The sequence below is a fragment of the Mustela erminea genome, chromosome 14, assembly GCF_009829155.1.
Source record: "Mustela erminea isolate mMusErm1 chromosome 14, mMusErm1.Pri, whole genome shotgun sequence".
Classification (NCBI taxonomy): Eukaryota; Metazoa; Chordata; class Mammalia; order Carnivora; family Mustelidae; genus Mustela; species Mustela erminea.
In genome coordinates, this window is record NC_045627.1 from 66853335 (window position 1) to 66867264 (window position 13930).

At 54.1% G+C, this 13930-nt stretch overlaps 1 protein-coding gene across 1 annotated transcript; it reads right to left on the reverse strand.

Moving 5' to 3' along the window:
• Positions 1–310: 310 nt before the first annotated feature.
• Positions 311–4293, reverse strand: CALHM1 (calcium homeostasis modulator 1). The gene is made up of 3 exons (XM_032312205.1): positions 4123–4293; positions 3018–3737; positions 311–926 (listed from the first exon to the last, which is right to left on the reverse strand). Exons 1-3 carry the CDS (start codon positions 4291–4293, stop codon positions 444–446), a joined length of 1374 nt encoding a protein of 457 aa, XP_032168096.1. The 3' UTR covers positions 311–443.
• Positions 4294–13930: the final 9637 nt, after the last annotated feature.

Here is a 13930-nt window from a genome sequence, read left to right on the forward strand (position 1 = left end):
TTGTCTCCTCTCCTGCCACCGCAGGTGTGTTACATCAAGTGAGGCTGGGGGCCATGTCCTCACGGCCCAGCTACAGCCTCATTCAGGAGATGGACCCAAAGCAGAGGGTTCCTGCTTTGTGAGACAGCCAGACGCCCTCCCACTCCCTGAGCCTTGAGCATAAGGGAACAGAGATCATAAAAATTCACAGCGAGGGTGGCCATGGGACCCGAGAGGAGACAGTGAAGTAGAGATGAACTGGCTGGGGAGGGGGCTGGGCAGGTGGGAGCTTGTCCACCCAGACCCTCCCAGCCAGTTCTGAGCCCTTCTGACTAATACTGCTGTATTGCAGCTGGGGCACTGATGTCCCCTTCCAGCTCCCAGGTGAGCGCCTGTGCATGTGGGTCTGTCGCAGAGGTCCGCGCTGTGGCACCGGCAGGCTTCATTCACTTTTCCATCTCAGCTCACACTCTGCTGAAGTAGGTGGCCACCTCCTTGCGTGGAGCCTGGGGCCCGCCCCCCGCCCAGCCATTGCCCAGCAGGGGCTCCTCCTGGCCCAGCCGCAAGGGCGGCTTGCATTTGTGCCAGCTGGCCAGTAGCCTGTTCATGGTGCCTTGATCCGTGATGCCTCGTAGCTTCTCCCTCTCCTCCTCAGCCCCATCTGTGATCGCGGGGGCAGCTGAGCCATCAGGGGCCGTGGCTGCTGCCCCGTGGGCGTGACCCAGCTCCAGGTCGTGGTTCATGGCCTCAAAAAACTGCTGGATGCAGACCTTGGCGAAGGCCTTGGCGTGCTCCGTGCACGTCTCATCGAAGAGCTTGCGCTCAATGTTGATATAGTGGGCCCAGTACTTGCTTTGGAGGAAGGCGGCCTGGGTGAAGCAGGGCCGCACAGAGCGCACGACGAACGCCAGCAGCGTGGTCAGCAGCACAAAGGACCAGCCGAGGGCCTGCAGGGGAGACGGGAGAGAGTGGCCGGCCCCGCCCTCTGGCCTCCCAGGCCTGTCTACATCCCCACAAAACACCCTCCCTCAGGGCCCTTAGGGGAGAGAGTGCAGACTAGGCAAATGACTTCCCCTCTTGGTTTCCGTTTCCTTTTCTGTCCAATGGGCATCTCGTGGAAATGAGATCCTCTGTAGAAAATGCCCCATGGGTGGGCCTGGCACTCAATACGCAGGAGATAACTGGGCAGACCTCGGACTGAGGCCGCCTGGCTTTGGAACCTGTCTCCAGTCCTTACTAGTTGACCAGGGGCAAGGTACCTGACTTCTCTGTGCCTCAGTTTCCCCACCTATAAAATGGGGCTGTTGGTAGTACGGATCTCGTCGGGTTGTCATAAGGACTAAAGGTAATCACGACTAGCACAGTGCCTGGTACACAGTTGGTGCTCAGTAACGATGAGCCACTACGATTACGTCAATAAGCCCTCACTAACCATGCCTCTTCCTTGACCTCCTGAGGCAGAGGGACCCTCGTCTGAGCTTTGCTCCTCTCCTCCGGCTCCTGGTGTTGTCTACCTTTTGGGAGCTGGCCTTAAATGAGCCTCCTCTGTGTGGGCTCTGAGCTAGGCCTCAAGGGTCACAGAGACAAATCAGACACTTGCTCGAACTGTGCTGAAGAGCGCTAGACATTTGGGTGCCAGACCCGTTCTGCCAATAATTCAGCGACAGGCCTGGGGCAGGAGGCTCTCCTAAGCTGGGCTTCCGGGTCAGCCCCCAGCTGCACAGAGAAGCGCTGGCCGGGTCAGGATGAGAGAGGTGGGTAAACGCCTGTAAACGGGGCTGGGGGCTTGTGGCCGAGCACATGCGGGCTGCCAGGCTATAGAGCACGTGTTGGGTCTGGGGGTGTAGGCATCTATTGTGCCCGTCGGACAGGCAACGTGGCCCCCGTGGGGCTGGATCTCCTCATGTTTCTGGGAAAGCCGGAAGTCTGATTTTTGTGTGAAAATGTCTGGTTTTCCAACATTGCCGAGTTGAATTTTGAATTCACCCGGAAGGCCAGACGAAACATGTCCCTAGGCCAGGCAGCCTGCCCTCCGGGGGCCCTTTCAGTTCATGATGCAGTGGTTTAAAGGTCAGGCAGAGGGACAGCTGTCCGAGGCCCTGAGGCCTGGGAAAATGGCTCAAGTGCCCACAGGGAGGAAGTGGTTTAGAAGGAAAGCAAAGCTGGGACACTCGGAGCCACATTCACGTGGGGCCTCTGATGGGGATGTGGGCCTCACAGGAGGGCCAGAGCCAGGGAGCCAGTTGTCTGGACTTGCCAGAGCAGAGTGCTCCTCTAGCTCTGGTCCGGGAGGCCGGGGCCCCACGCCCCCTCCCTGCCCCTCTGACATGGGGCTGCTTCCTCCGTGTGCTGTTATGACTGCAGGAAAGGCCTGGGGGCTTCGAAGGGGGGCGGGTCCAGAGGGGCAGAAGACAAGACAGTGGAGTCCTCCCCTGGATTTCCCTGTCAGTGGGCCCTCCAACCCTGCCTTTAGGGCATATCCCAACAGAGCATCCCCCTCACCCAAGCACTCCCTTCCAGGGGTACTGGGACCCTCAGATCCCACTCCCTGAGAGTAGGGAAGCACCTGCTGGGGGCATTTGCTAGGGAAATGTACCCAAATGGCCCAGCCACCCACCTGCCTCACCACTGCTCTGGCTTGGAAGGAGAAAACGATGCAAATACACCAGGCTTCCCAGCTGGAGCTCTGGATGGAGGAGGTGGGGCTGGCCGAGCTATTAGGACTACTCTAGGGACCTCAAGACAGGACACGGGCCTCTGGACGAAGCTAGCCACAGCACTTTTTCCAGGTGGCCTGGATCCAGGGAAGACACACAGCTCTGCCTTCAGAAGCCCTGGCCTCCGCTGGGATGTGTCCCTGCCCCAAAGACCTCCGACTGAGGGGAAGCCCCAGCCCAGTGTGGGGAGCTCCCATCTATGGGGTAAACATGACTGTGCCCTGAGGAAGCCTTATTTCAAGAGGTGGGGGATTGGACCTTTGCCAGAGGGACCCCGGGCCGTGAAGGAAGACCCAGGACAAGGCCATGCCGTCCCCTCACCTGGGAGATGCAGCGCAGGTAACGCACGGCCACGTCGCGAGCCAGCAACCAGTCGCCATCATAGACGTCAGGGCAGGGCACCCGGGCCAGCAGGCGGGCGAGCTCGGGCGCAGAGAGACCAGGGGCCAGGCTGCCGTTGCCCAGCACCGTCACGGGCACGGCAGTGCAGAAGGCGCAGAGGAAGCATTTGCCATCCAGCAGCGTGACGGCCACCCAGACGATGGGCGCGATGAGGGCGCGCTGGGCCATGGAGCAGAGCATGTACCGCAGCACGGCGGGGTCCTTGGTCCGGCGGCCCGGGGGCCGCTTCCACTCCTCGGCCAGCATGGACACGTTGTTGTTCACCACCAGGCCGAGCAGGAAGAGCACGAGGGGGGGCGCCAGCAGGATGCCCGCGCTGTAGGCCGCATTGTAGCCCGGCAGGCAGGGGCAGCTGAAATCGAAGGCAGAGTACATCTGGGCGCTGGCCAGGGCCATGATGCCGCAGATGCCATTCATGAAGGACTCCTGGTTGGACTGCAGGAACTGGAAGATCATCCGGAACTTGTCCATTGTGCCCCCCTTGGGGCCTGGAGGCCTCCTCACACCGCGCCCCTGCTTCAGGACGGCCCCTGGGGCCCGCTCCGCCTGGCGAATGCCCACTGCATGGCTGGGACAGGCAGAGCTCAGGGCCTTGGCTGAGGTCACTGCCTCTTTGAAAACCTTCTGGTGAGGGGCTGGCTGGGAAGGCACGCATCAGCCAATCCTGTGGGTCCTGCCTGGGTTCGGCCCCTCCCCTCCCTTCCTTGCCTGGATTTCTCTCTCCACGGCTGCCTCCAGCACTGGGAAACCACAGGGGTCACACCTGTTGGAGACCAGTTCTCTGTGGGTGTGAGAGGAGGCTCAGAGGCAGGCTGAGAAGGCACTGTTTCAGCAGGGGTCGGGTGTGGGAGAAGCCAGGGCTGTGGCAGGGCCTGAGCTTCTTGACCTTTTCCCCTGGGTTCCTAGAAAGCAGGGGAGCTCTCCCCCTTCTGCACTTCCCAGTGGGTCTTTCCTCCATGCTGTATGAGGGCTCATGAGGGCTCCTCTGTCAGTGCAGACAGTGATGGTTTGACAAGGTAGTCACGGTGCTGATGGTGGCGGCTGTGATGGGGGCAGTAATGGTGGTGGGGATGGTGAAAGTGAGAGTGGTTCTGATGACAGTGGTGGAGGTGAACATGCTGTTGGTGCTGTTCCTGGTGGTGGTGGTGCTGGTGCTGGTGATGGTGGTAGGGATGGCAGAGGTGGTAGCGGTCATGGTGGTGATAGTGGGGATGGTGGTGGTGGGGATGGCAGTGTTGGTGGTGGGGATGGTGGTGATGGTCATGGTGATGGTGGGGATGGTGGTGATGGTCATGGTGATGGTGGTGGTGGGGATGGTGGTGATGGTGCTGGTTATGGGGTAGCATTGGTGATGGTAGTGATGGTGCTAGTAGTAGTGGGGATGGCAGGGTGGTAATGGGGGTGGGGATGGCAGTGGTGGCAGTGGTGATGGTGGTGATGGTGGGGATGGGGTAGTGTCGATGGCAGTAGTGGTGATGGTGGGAATGGGGTAATGTTGATGGTGGTAGTGGGGATGGTCATGGGGATGATGGTGATGGCGCTGATGGTGGTGGGGATGGTAGTTAGGGTGGTGGTGGGGGATGGGGATGGCAGTGGTGGTAGTGGTGATGGTGGTGATGGTGATGATGGGGTAGTGTCGATGGCGGTAGTGGTGATGGTGGGGATGGGGTAATGTTGATGGTGGTAGTGGGGATGGTCATGGGGAGGGTGGTGATGGTGGTGATGGTGGTGGGAATGGCAGTGTGGGTGGTGGGGATGGTGGTGACCGTGGTGGTAGTGCTAGTAGTGGTGGGGACGGCAGTTAGGGTCATGGTGGGAGTGGGAATGGCAATGCTGTTGGTGATGGCGGCCATAGTGGGGACAACAGTGGTGCTGGTGGTGGTAGTGGAGATAGGGCTCAGGTAGGCTGGCATAGTGTAAAAAGCCCTAAATTTGGAGTCAGAGGTCGGGGATCTGCAAGATTGTGGGGGTCTCCTCGTGGCCAGCCAGGAAGCTATGCTTGCAAGCACATTGCAGGGGCTTTTATATTCTGTCTGCTCCTGTCTCTGTGGGCATGTCTGTGTGTTTAAAGACGGTGGATGACAAATCCCTTCCGGGCTGCCCCTCCTACTTCTACTCCCCCAGATCAAAAATTAAAGAGGTGGTGCTGTGGGGTTCATGCCTGGAGAGGTGGCCTCCAGGGCGTCTGGGGAACCAGGCCAGGGCCCCTCCATCAGCATATCAAAGTGGGGTCAAGCTCAAAGTGCTCCCTTTGATGTTGCCCGCTCTCCCAGAAAAACAGGTCAGATCCAGCTCCAACCAAATGGAGCCCAAGCAGAGCAAGAGCCTGGATACGGAGGCTCTGTGGGGACCCCAGATCTGTGTGTCCCTGTGTGTGTCCACATGTGAGCTTCTTGTGGCTTTGGGCCTCTGTGTATGTGCATGTGTGCGAATGGCCATGGGAGAAGTCTTTGTGTCTGTGTGTCTCTGTATGCCCAACAAGACGAGCCCTGCCTGGGACTTCCCCTGGGTCAGGCCCAATGCTGGCCCTCCACATGCATCACCTTGTGTAGCGCTCGTACAATCCTATGGCAAAGATGTTATTGTCCCCATTTTACAGAACTGGGGACTGTGGCTCAAGTTAAGTTACTAGCTAAAGGGTTACATGACTTGTAGGTGGAGGAGCAGGATTTGAATTCAGACCAGGTGGGAGTTAGGGGATGGAGGAGGGGCAAGGAAGGGTGTTTTTGGCCTTCCTCCTCGGGCTGAATCAGGTTCTCTTATTCTACTAGTTTGGATGGAAATGCTAGTATATCACAAGTAGGATTTTGTGGGGAAGGATATTGGTCTCCTCAGTCCTCAAGCTTGAGCACCTGTGCTGGAGGTCCTTGGAGGATCTTTTCTGGGGGCTCTCCAGGGGATGACCCCACAGGTGGAGAGCAGGATGAAGGTGATCCAGCCAAGGAGGTGTCTGTTCCCAGACATCTGCTGCAGCATCAATGTGCGCGGTAGACAGTTTCTGAGCTCCTGGCAGAGCCTAGTACATAGCCCCACATGTAGAGTGGTGGGGTGGGGTAGTGCAGGAGCTCCGGAGCTCAGAAGGAGTGTGGCTTCAGGGGCTGCCTGGAATCTCTGTGGCTCCTTGTTTGTAGATGATGGGTCCTTTCAGTGACACCTGAGCTGGCTACCAGCTCGAACCTCTTTTTACTTTATGCTGGGCTGCTTACATTCTCTGCCAATTCTAACTTCAGCATTATTTTATGTTTCTTAAAGGTATTATTTATTTATTAGACAGCGAGAGACACAGCGAGAAAGGGGATACAAGCAGGGGGAGTGGGAGAGGGAGAAGCAGGCTTCCTGCTGAGCAGGGAGCCCGATGCAGGGCTCCATCCCAGGACTCTGGGATTATGACCTAAGCCAAAGGCAGATGCCCAACGGACTGAGCCACCCAGGTGCCCCTTCAACATTATTTTAAAATACTTGATAAAAACAGTTTGCTTGGGGTCCACCTGGGTGGCTCAGTTGGGTAAGCATCTGTCTTTAGCTCTGATCATGATCCTAGGGTCCTGGGATCGAGTCCTGCAATGGGCTTCCTGCTCAGAAGGGAGTCTGCTTCTCCCTCTCCCTCTGCCCCTGCTCCCTGCTCTCTTGCATGCTCTTGTGCTCTCTCTCTCTCTAACAAATAGATAAAATCTTTAAACCACCCCTAAGAAACCCAGTTTGACTGAATTCTAAACACTCTATTCTCATTATCATGAGAATTTTATTGACAGTTACGGCAAATAAATGAGTGTTAGGTTCTTTACACACTATTCAAACTCTTGTAAATTTTTGTAAAGATCATCATTAAACAGCCTTGAGGTGGGGGTTGGGGTAAATGGGTGAAGGAAATCAAAACAAACTCCCGTTATAAGTCATGGGGACATAATATGTGGCATGGTGACTACAGATAATAACACTATATCACATATTTGAAAGTTGCTAGGAGAGTAGATCTTAAAAGTTCTCTTCACAAGAAAAAAAATGTTCTAACTCTACGTATGTGATGGGTGTTAACTAGACTTACTGTGGTGAGCATTTTGCAATCTATACAAATATCTCATCATTAGGTCATGCACCTGACATCACCATCATGATATATGCCAATTACATCTCAGTTAAAAAAAAAAAAAAAAGCCTTGAATAGGAACTGGTCATTTCATGCAAAAAAACCCAAAAAACAGGGGCGCCTGGGTGGCTCAGTGGGTTAAAGCCTCTGCCTTCAGCTCAGGTCCTGGTCCCAGGGTCCTGGGATCGAGCCCCGCATCGGGCTCTCTGCTCAGCAGGGAGCCTGCTTCCTCCTCTCTCTCTCTCTGCCTGCCTCTCTCCCTGCTTGTGATCTCTGTCTGTCAAATAAATAAATAAAATCTTAAAAAAAAAAAACCCAAAAAACAAAAACAAAACAAAACAAAAAAAAACTGATGCTAAAAGGTTGTGCTCATCGAATTTCCCAAATTTCTCATTTTAAGAGGTCTGGGAGATTTCATTAGGATATTTTATACCAATTCAGTCTCTAATATCTTTCCTAGTACTTTGTACCACAGCTTTCTTACCATAATTATAGAAGATAAGGAAGATGTGATTTTTTTGTTACCCACCAGGCTCTATATAGACAGATGTCTCCAACTCCCCTCGGTTTGCCCCAGTGTCTTGTACCAAGGTCATCAGTGTGTTGATCCACTGTGATGGGAAGGTTAGGAACTTCTGCCTCTAAAGTGGGGGTGGGGTGGGGCAGGAGCAGGTGCTCTACGGGGTAGAAGGAGGAGGTGGCCTCCTGAGTACCAGCGAAGGCCAGAACTGAGTCAGCGACCACAGGAGGGACACAAGGCTGCTTGGGAACAACTCCTTAGCCATCACCCCTTTACTTGTGCTGTCCCCACTCTGGGAACACCAACTGCCCTCATTCTGCTCACTGAAATCCATCTCAAGGCCCTGCCCGTTCGCTCATTGTTTCTTTCACTGAACAATCAAGAAACCACATCACAGAATAAGGTTAAGAGCAACCTAGCCGCTGACCTGGGTTCAAGTCTCAGCCCCCCTTACTCAGCAGCCACAGACCTTGGTCAGGTGATTTCTCCTGTAGGTAAAATTAGGTGCTACAGTCTTCTCGTTTGTGGAGTGGGGAGAATTAAAGAGCTTACGTCTCAGGCTGTTGTGAGAATTCTGGGGGATGCTGCGGGTAGAAACTGAGTGCAATGCGGGGCCCCCAGTAAGCTCTCAGGAAATGACTCTGATAACCTTGAATGGTAATGATGACCATCTCTGTACTGGAGTTGCAGTAGTGCATTTTAAAAATCTATACTGGGGTGCCTGGGTGGCTCGGTCATTAAGGTTCTGCCTTTGGCTCAGGTCATGATCCCAGGGTACTGGGATCGAGCCCCGCATCAGGCTCCCTGCTTGGCGGAATGTCTGCTTCTTCCTCTCCCACTCCCCCTGCTTGTGTTCCCTCTCTCACTGTGTCTCTTTCAGTCAAATAAATAACTAAAATCTTTAAAATCAAACATAAATAAATAAATAAATAATAAAAAAATCTATATTAGTTTCCCATTACTATAGAAAATTACCCCAAGTTTATTGGCTCAAAACCACACAAGTATATTCTCTCATAGTTCTGGCAGTGAGGGGTGCGGTGGGGGTTAGGAGTCTGAAATGGGTCACAGTGGGCTAAGAATCAAGGGCTTGGCAGCCTGTGTTCCAGGGGAGAATCCATTTCCCAGCCTTCCCTGGCTTGACGAAGACAGCCACATTCCCTGGGTCCCCATCCCCATGGCCCTCCGCCCTCCGCTTCCATCCTCACTTCTCTGCCTCTGACCCTCCTGCTACCTTCTTCTAAGGACACTAATCACATGGGTAGTCCTGGCTAATCCAGGAGAGTCTCTCATCTCAAGATTTTTAACCCAATCACACCGGCAGAATCCCTTTTGCAGGTAACACACTCACAGATTCCAGAGACCAGGAGGTGGCCTTGGGGGCCCATTACTCATATGTACCACAGCAGGATCTTTGGTAGAGCAGCTAGCTGTAACCCCGTGTCCTCTGCACCCCTGCCCCGTAGCTCTTAGATAGTGACTGGGCAGAGACCGAGAACAGGACGTCATGACCCTGCTCCAACTTTTGGATGACTTGGGCAGCAGACTTTCCCACAGCCGCCACTGTGGGATGTGCACCAGCCCCTTCCCCTCCTGCCTCTGGAAGTTGTCCTACCACCCACGCCAGTGCTGGCAAGGCCCCTCTGGCTTGGAAGAGTTAAGAGTGTCATGAAAAGTAGCATGCAAAGGGGGCCTCGGGGGGAGTGAGTGCTGTACCTCTAGGAAAATGCCCGATTTGCGTAGAAGGGCAGGCGTGTGTGGCGCTCCAGTGGGTACTGCCCTCTACCAGCAACTGTGGGAACACCCAGAGAGCAGGGCCGTGGAGGAGGCAAGGACCATCAGCGAGATGTGCTTGGTGTTGTCAGGCTGTGTTATCAGAGGTATGAAGTCTTTACCCAAGAAGGATATAGTGCCACTCTCTTCTGCACTATCCAAACTGTGTTGGAGGTTGTATCTTGTGGCAAAAACAAATAGGGCTCATCAAATATTCTGTGTGCTTCCCTACAATTCCCAGCCTGTGCTCCAGGTAGATTGGGAGCATGTGGTTGAGTTCTGGCACGGAACCCCACACCTCTTACCCCTGTTGCTGCTCTTTTTCTTTCTGTCTCCTGGACCCTGGACACCAGTGTAACTGGTGCTTTGGGCCCTGCCCATCCTTGCCGGTACTCACCTGTACGTTCCAAAGGCAGCTCACAGCACACCTGAGACATTTGGCCCCAGGCAAGCTGGAGGTGCCTCAGTGTCCCAAAAAACGACAGTTAGAAATTGGAAATAAACACTCCACTTTCCTCCCTCTGGGTTGGGATGACTCCTGAGCATGGCTCCCACACTTGCTCACTGCAGTGACTGGCTGGCTCCCTACCCTTTGCTGTCTTTCTTCCCTTTCCTATATTACCTCCCCTGTGCCTTTTCCATGTTTCCTGGGAGCAACTTTTAAATAAACTAACTTACACTCACCTCCTTGTCTCAGGATCTGGGGAATACGATGTGTCTTGATGGTGGCATCCCAAGATGGGGGGGGAGTCTCCATCCATTGGGTCCCCAGGGGACCAGAGGAGCCTCCCTCCTCCCCTCCTGCCCTCCCTTCCCTTTTACCTACCTTTTACCTGAGTGAGAAATCTCTTGTTGTGTTAAGGTGCTGACATCTGGTGTGATGTTGATTGCATTTTGTTTTTGTTTTTTAAGATTTTGTTTATTTATTTGACAGAGAGAGAGATCACAAGTAGGCAGAAAGGCAGGCAGAGAGAGAGGAGGAAGCAGGCTCCCTGCCTCACGGAGAGCCCGACTCGGGGCTCGATCCCAGGACCCTGAGATCATGACCTGAGCTGAAGGCAGAAGCTTAACCCACTGAGCCACCCAGGCGCCCCTGACTGCATTTTGTTTTTACATCATGGTCTGACCTAACGGTGGTCTACTCTGTACATTGCATTTTAAGCAGGACACTGACAAACAAGAACATCCAGAGTTCTAGATACTTCTCACCTGCTATTTCTGCCTATCTCCACCCTAATACAGGTTCCATGAGCTCTTGCCTCCTTCTTCAGGGCACACTGGCCCTTACCAAGCTATTCCCAGGCTGTAGATGATGTGATCTTTTAAGAGTGGACATCTGGGGCGCCTGGGTGGCTCAGTTGGTTGGGCGACTGGCTTCAGCTCAGGTCATGATCCTGGAGTTCCAGGATCGAGTCCCGCATCGGGCACCCTGCTCGGCAGGGAGTCTGCTTCTCCCGCTGACCTCTCTCCTCTCATGCTCTCTGTCTCTCTCAACTAAATAAATAAAATCTTAAAATAAAATCAAAGAGTGGACATCTGATTCTATACCACATTCTTAACTCCCTTCAATGGTTGAAGTAAAAAAGTCCTTACCAGGCTCTGTAGGCCTAGGTGAGAGCCGATCCCTGGGGCCACTCTGCTTCCAGTATCTGCTGTCTAGCTCAGTTGTCTGTCTGTACTTCCTCAAATGGGATATACCCGTCCCCGCCTCAGAACCTTGCATGTGCTCTGTGCCTTCTTGTACCCTTAAGACAGCCTGATGGTCCGTCTGCAGAGAAGTTCCTGAACCCTTAGCTTGGACAGTTCTTCTGACACGGGCTTTCAAAGCCCCCTGGGTGTACTTTCCCTTCCCAGCACTGATCTGATAACAATTTCAATTCCTTATTTTGGAGGGGTGTGTTTATTTGACATCTGGGGCTCCTCTTGGATCATAAATGTCAAGGGCCCACACCTCTTTTGTTCACTGCTGGGTTCCTAGTGCTTGGCCCGGTGTGGCTGGTTCAGCAGACATTCAGTTAATAAGTGCTGAATGAATAAATACATGAATAAGCGAATAAGGGGGAAAAGTGAGCCTTAGATCAAGAGAAGTTTGAGAGGAGGCAGGAATTCAGATACAAGGAGGGAACAGTCCTGCCACACTGGCTTGCCGTCAAGGTTAGGTTCTGTGAGCAGAGTGGGGAGGGCCGAAGAGCAGGTCCCTCCTTCACACGAAGGGGGCCTGGGTGGGAGGGGCGGGCAGGAGGGGCTGGTGCCCAGTCAAAGCTCATTACCATGGTAACAACCAATGTCACCTCTGTTCTGCCACCCCAGACCATCTCTCATGGCTCTTCTCTAGCTCTTCAGGGATGCTCATCCTACAGCTCTCCCCGCCCTTCCCCTGCAGAGCACATGAAGCAGAGAGAAGGGGAGATCATTTTCTTTGGCCCCAAAGAGCTGGGTCGAGCTGGGAGAGAACTCCTTTACCTTCTATGAGACCCTGGAAGTAGAAGTGTGTTAGCGTGGACATGACTCCTCTATTCTCATCGTACTTTAGGGTCCTGGTGTCTTTCCCTTAACAGGGGTGCTGAGGATCCCTGCCATGTCAGTATCCTAAAACAGAGCAGGGTCCAAACCTCTCACTTGTTCTTTATAACCCTGGGTGTGTGTGTTGGGAGGCACATGCCCAGGACTTAAAAGGAATCCTACAGAAACGCAGCCATCTGCTTCACCAGGACACCTCCCTGGGTGAGTCGTCCCCCTGCCCTGGACAGTTACCAAAACCAATTATTTTTCCCTCAGTCTTCCCACTCCTGGGTCTCTCTGAAGCTTTGGGTTTATAGCTTATCCTTCTCCCATCCTGAAATTCACCCGTCCCTGGCCTTTTTCCGGACTCTTCCTCTATGATTTTTCCTCTTTCTCTCATTTACTGCCCCCTCTTGGTCCTCCAAAGCTCTAAAGGTCTTGGTCCTTCCTCTTCTCACTCAAGCTTCTCTCTCTTTCTGGCCCTGCCCATTTCCGCAGCTTCAAACATCACTGCCACCTCCTTCCTCCGGACCCTGCTCACAAGTGCTTGCCTCTCCCGCCGGCAGGATCAAGCCAGAGTCCTGACCTAATCCCCCAAGGCTCCCACCATCTTCCCCTTCTCATGCAGAGCTGCCGCTGTCCAGGCAGCTCCTAGTTCTTTTCTGCCTTGCCCAGCCCGCCACTACTCTCTGCCCCTCCAGGCCTTCCATCAGTACTTGCTGAATGAATAAATGACACATACCCTGCCCTCCCCCCACTCCTTTGCCTTTGTTCTTGCTGCTTCCTCCCTGCAGGTGCCCCGCGGCCCCACCCCCATCTCTCTCTCCATAGACGAAACCATCCCCCCTCCTTCCAGACCCATTCAAGTGAAGCCTTCCCTGATCCCCCAGCTTGGAGCCATTCTTCTCTATGCTAAATCTCTGCGGCTCGGGGCTTGCCTCTATCATCTCATCTTTTGCTCTGGATTCTCTTTGTTTCTGTACCCATCTCTGTCCCTGTATCAGACAGTGAGCTCCTTCAAGGGAGGGTGTATCAGCTGTGTAGTCTCACCTCCCTATTCCCTGGCACGATGCTTGTTGGACACTAGGTGCTTTATAAGTGCACAGTACAAGGAGGCAGCGGTATGGACTGTAATTGGTGGCTGTTTTCTGGGCCAAATGCTGCTTTCTTGCAGCCCAAAGTGGGGACCCTGAGCCTGCTTCCCCTGAGCTGAGAGTTCCCCTGGGCTGACTGGGCCATCTCTAAGACTTCTGTCCTTCTTCCCCACTCAATCCCTGCTAGCACTTTTGTTGAATCGTGCTGCATTTCAAACATTTGCATGGCCTGACCACAGCAGGGTAGGTGGGGGGAGTCTGGGCAGTGAGGATTGTCTGATCATACAGGTCTCTTGGCAAGAGTTCAGAAGAGCAGAGCTTGCTGGACACAGAGGGGGCTGGTCTCCAGTGGGAGCATCCAGGGGCCCCCGTATTGCCCTCCAGGCCCTGAGCACCAGAAAAGTAAGGGGTGACTCAGGTTTGTCTGTCTGTGGTCACCATCTGTCTAATGGAGGCACCAGCAGCGCGCGCGTGCGTGCGTGCGTGTGTGTGTGTGTGTGTGTGTGTGTGTGTGTGTGGTGAATGAGTCATCAGGGAGGGGCAGAGGTCCAGAGGAGCTCAGAGGCTAGATCTTCCCAACCTTTCCTGTTTGGGCTGCCAGAGAGAGACAGGCCGTTCTTCCAGCAAGACTTCACCCTGGTGTTTTAAGGGCTTTGCTTCCTAGCCAGAACCCACACTCACTCTTGGCGCAGAGGTTCTTAAACCCGGGAACTTATCAGGGGCGCCTGGGTGGTGCAGTTAGTTAAGTGTTGGGCTCTTGGTTTCAGTTCAGGTCATGATCTCAGGGTCCTGGGATCAAGCCCTGTGTTGGGCTCTGTGGTTAGCACAGTCTGCTTGAAGATTGTCTCTTCCTCTC

Coding starts and splice junctions, on each gene's coding strand:
- CALHM1 (XM_032312205.1), bottom strand. CDS start 4,293: ATGACCGCTACCACCTCTGCCATCCCTACCACCATCACCAGCACCAGC. Junction 3,738..4,122: donor CAGCCGCCACCATCAGCACC/GTGACTACCTTG, acceptor GTGCCTTCCCAG/CCAGCCCCTCACCAGAAGGT. Junction 927..3,017: donor ACCTGCGCTGCATCTCCCAG/GTGAGGGGACGG, acceptor TCTCCCCTGCAG/GCCCTCGGCTGGTCCTTTGT.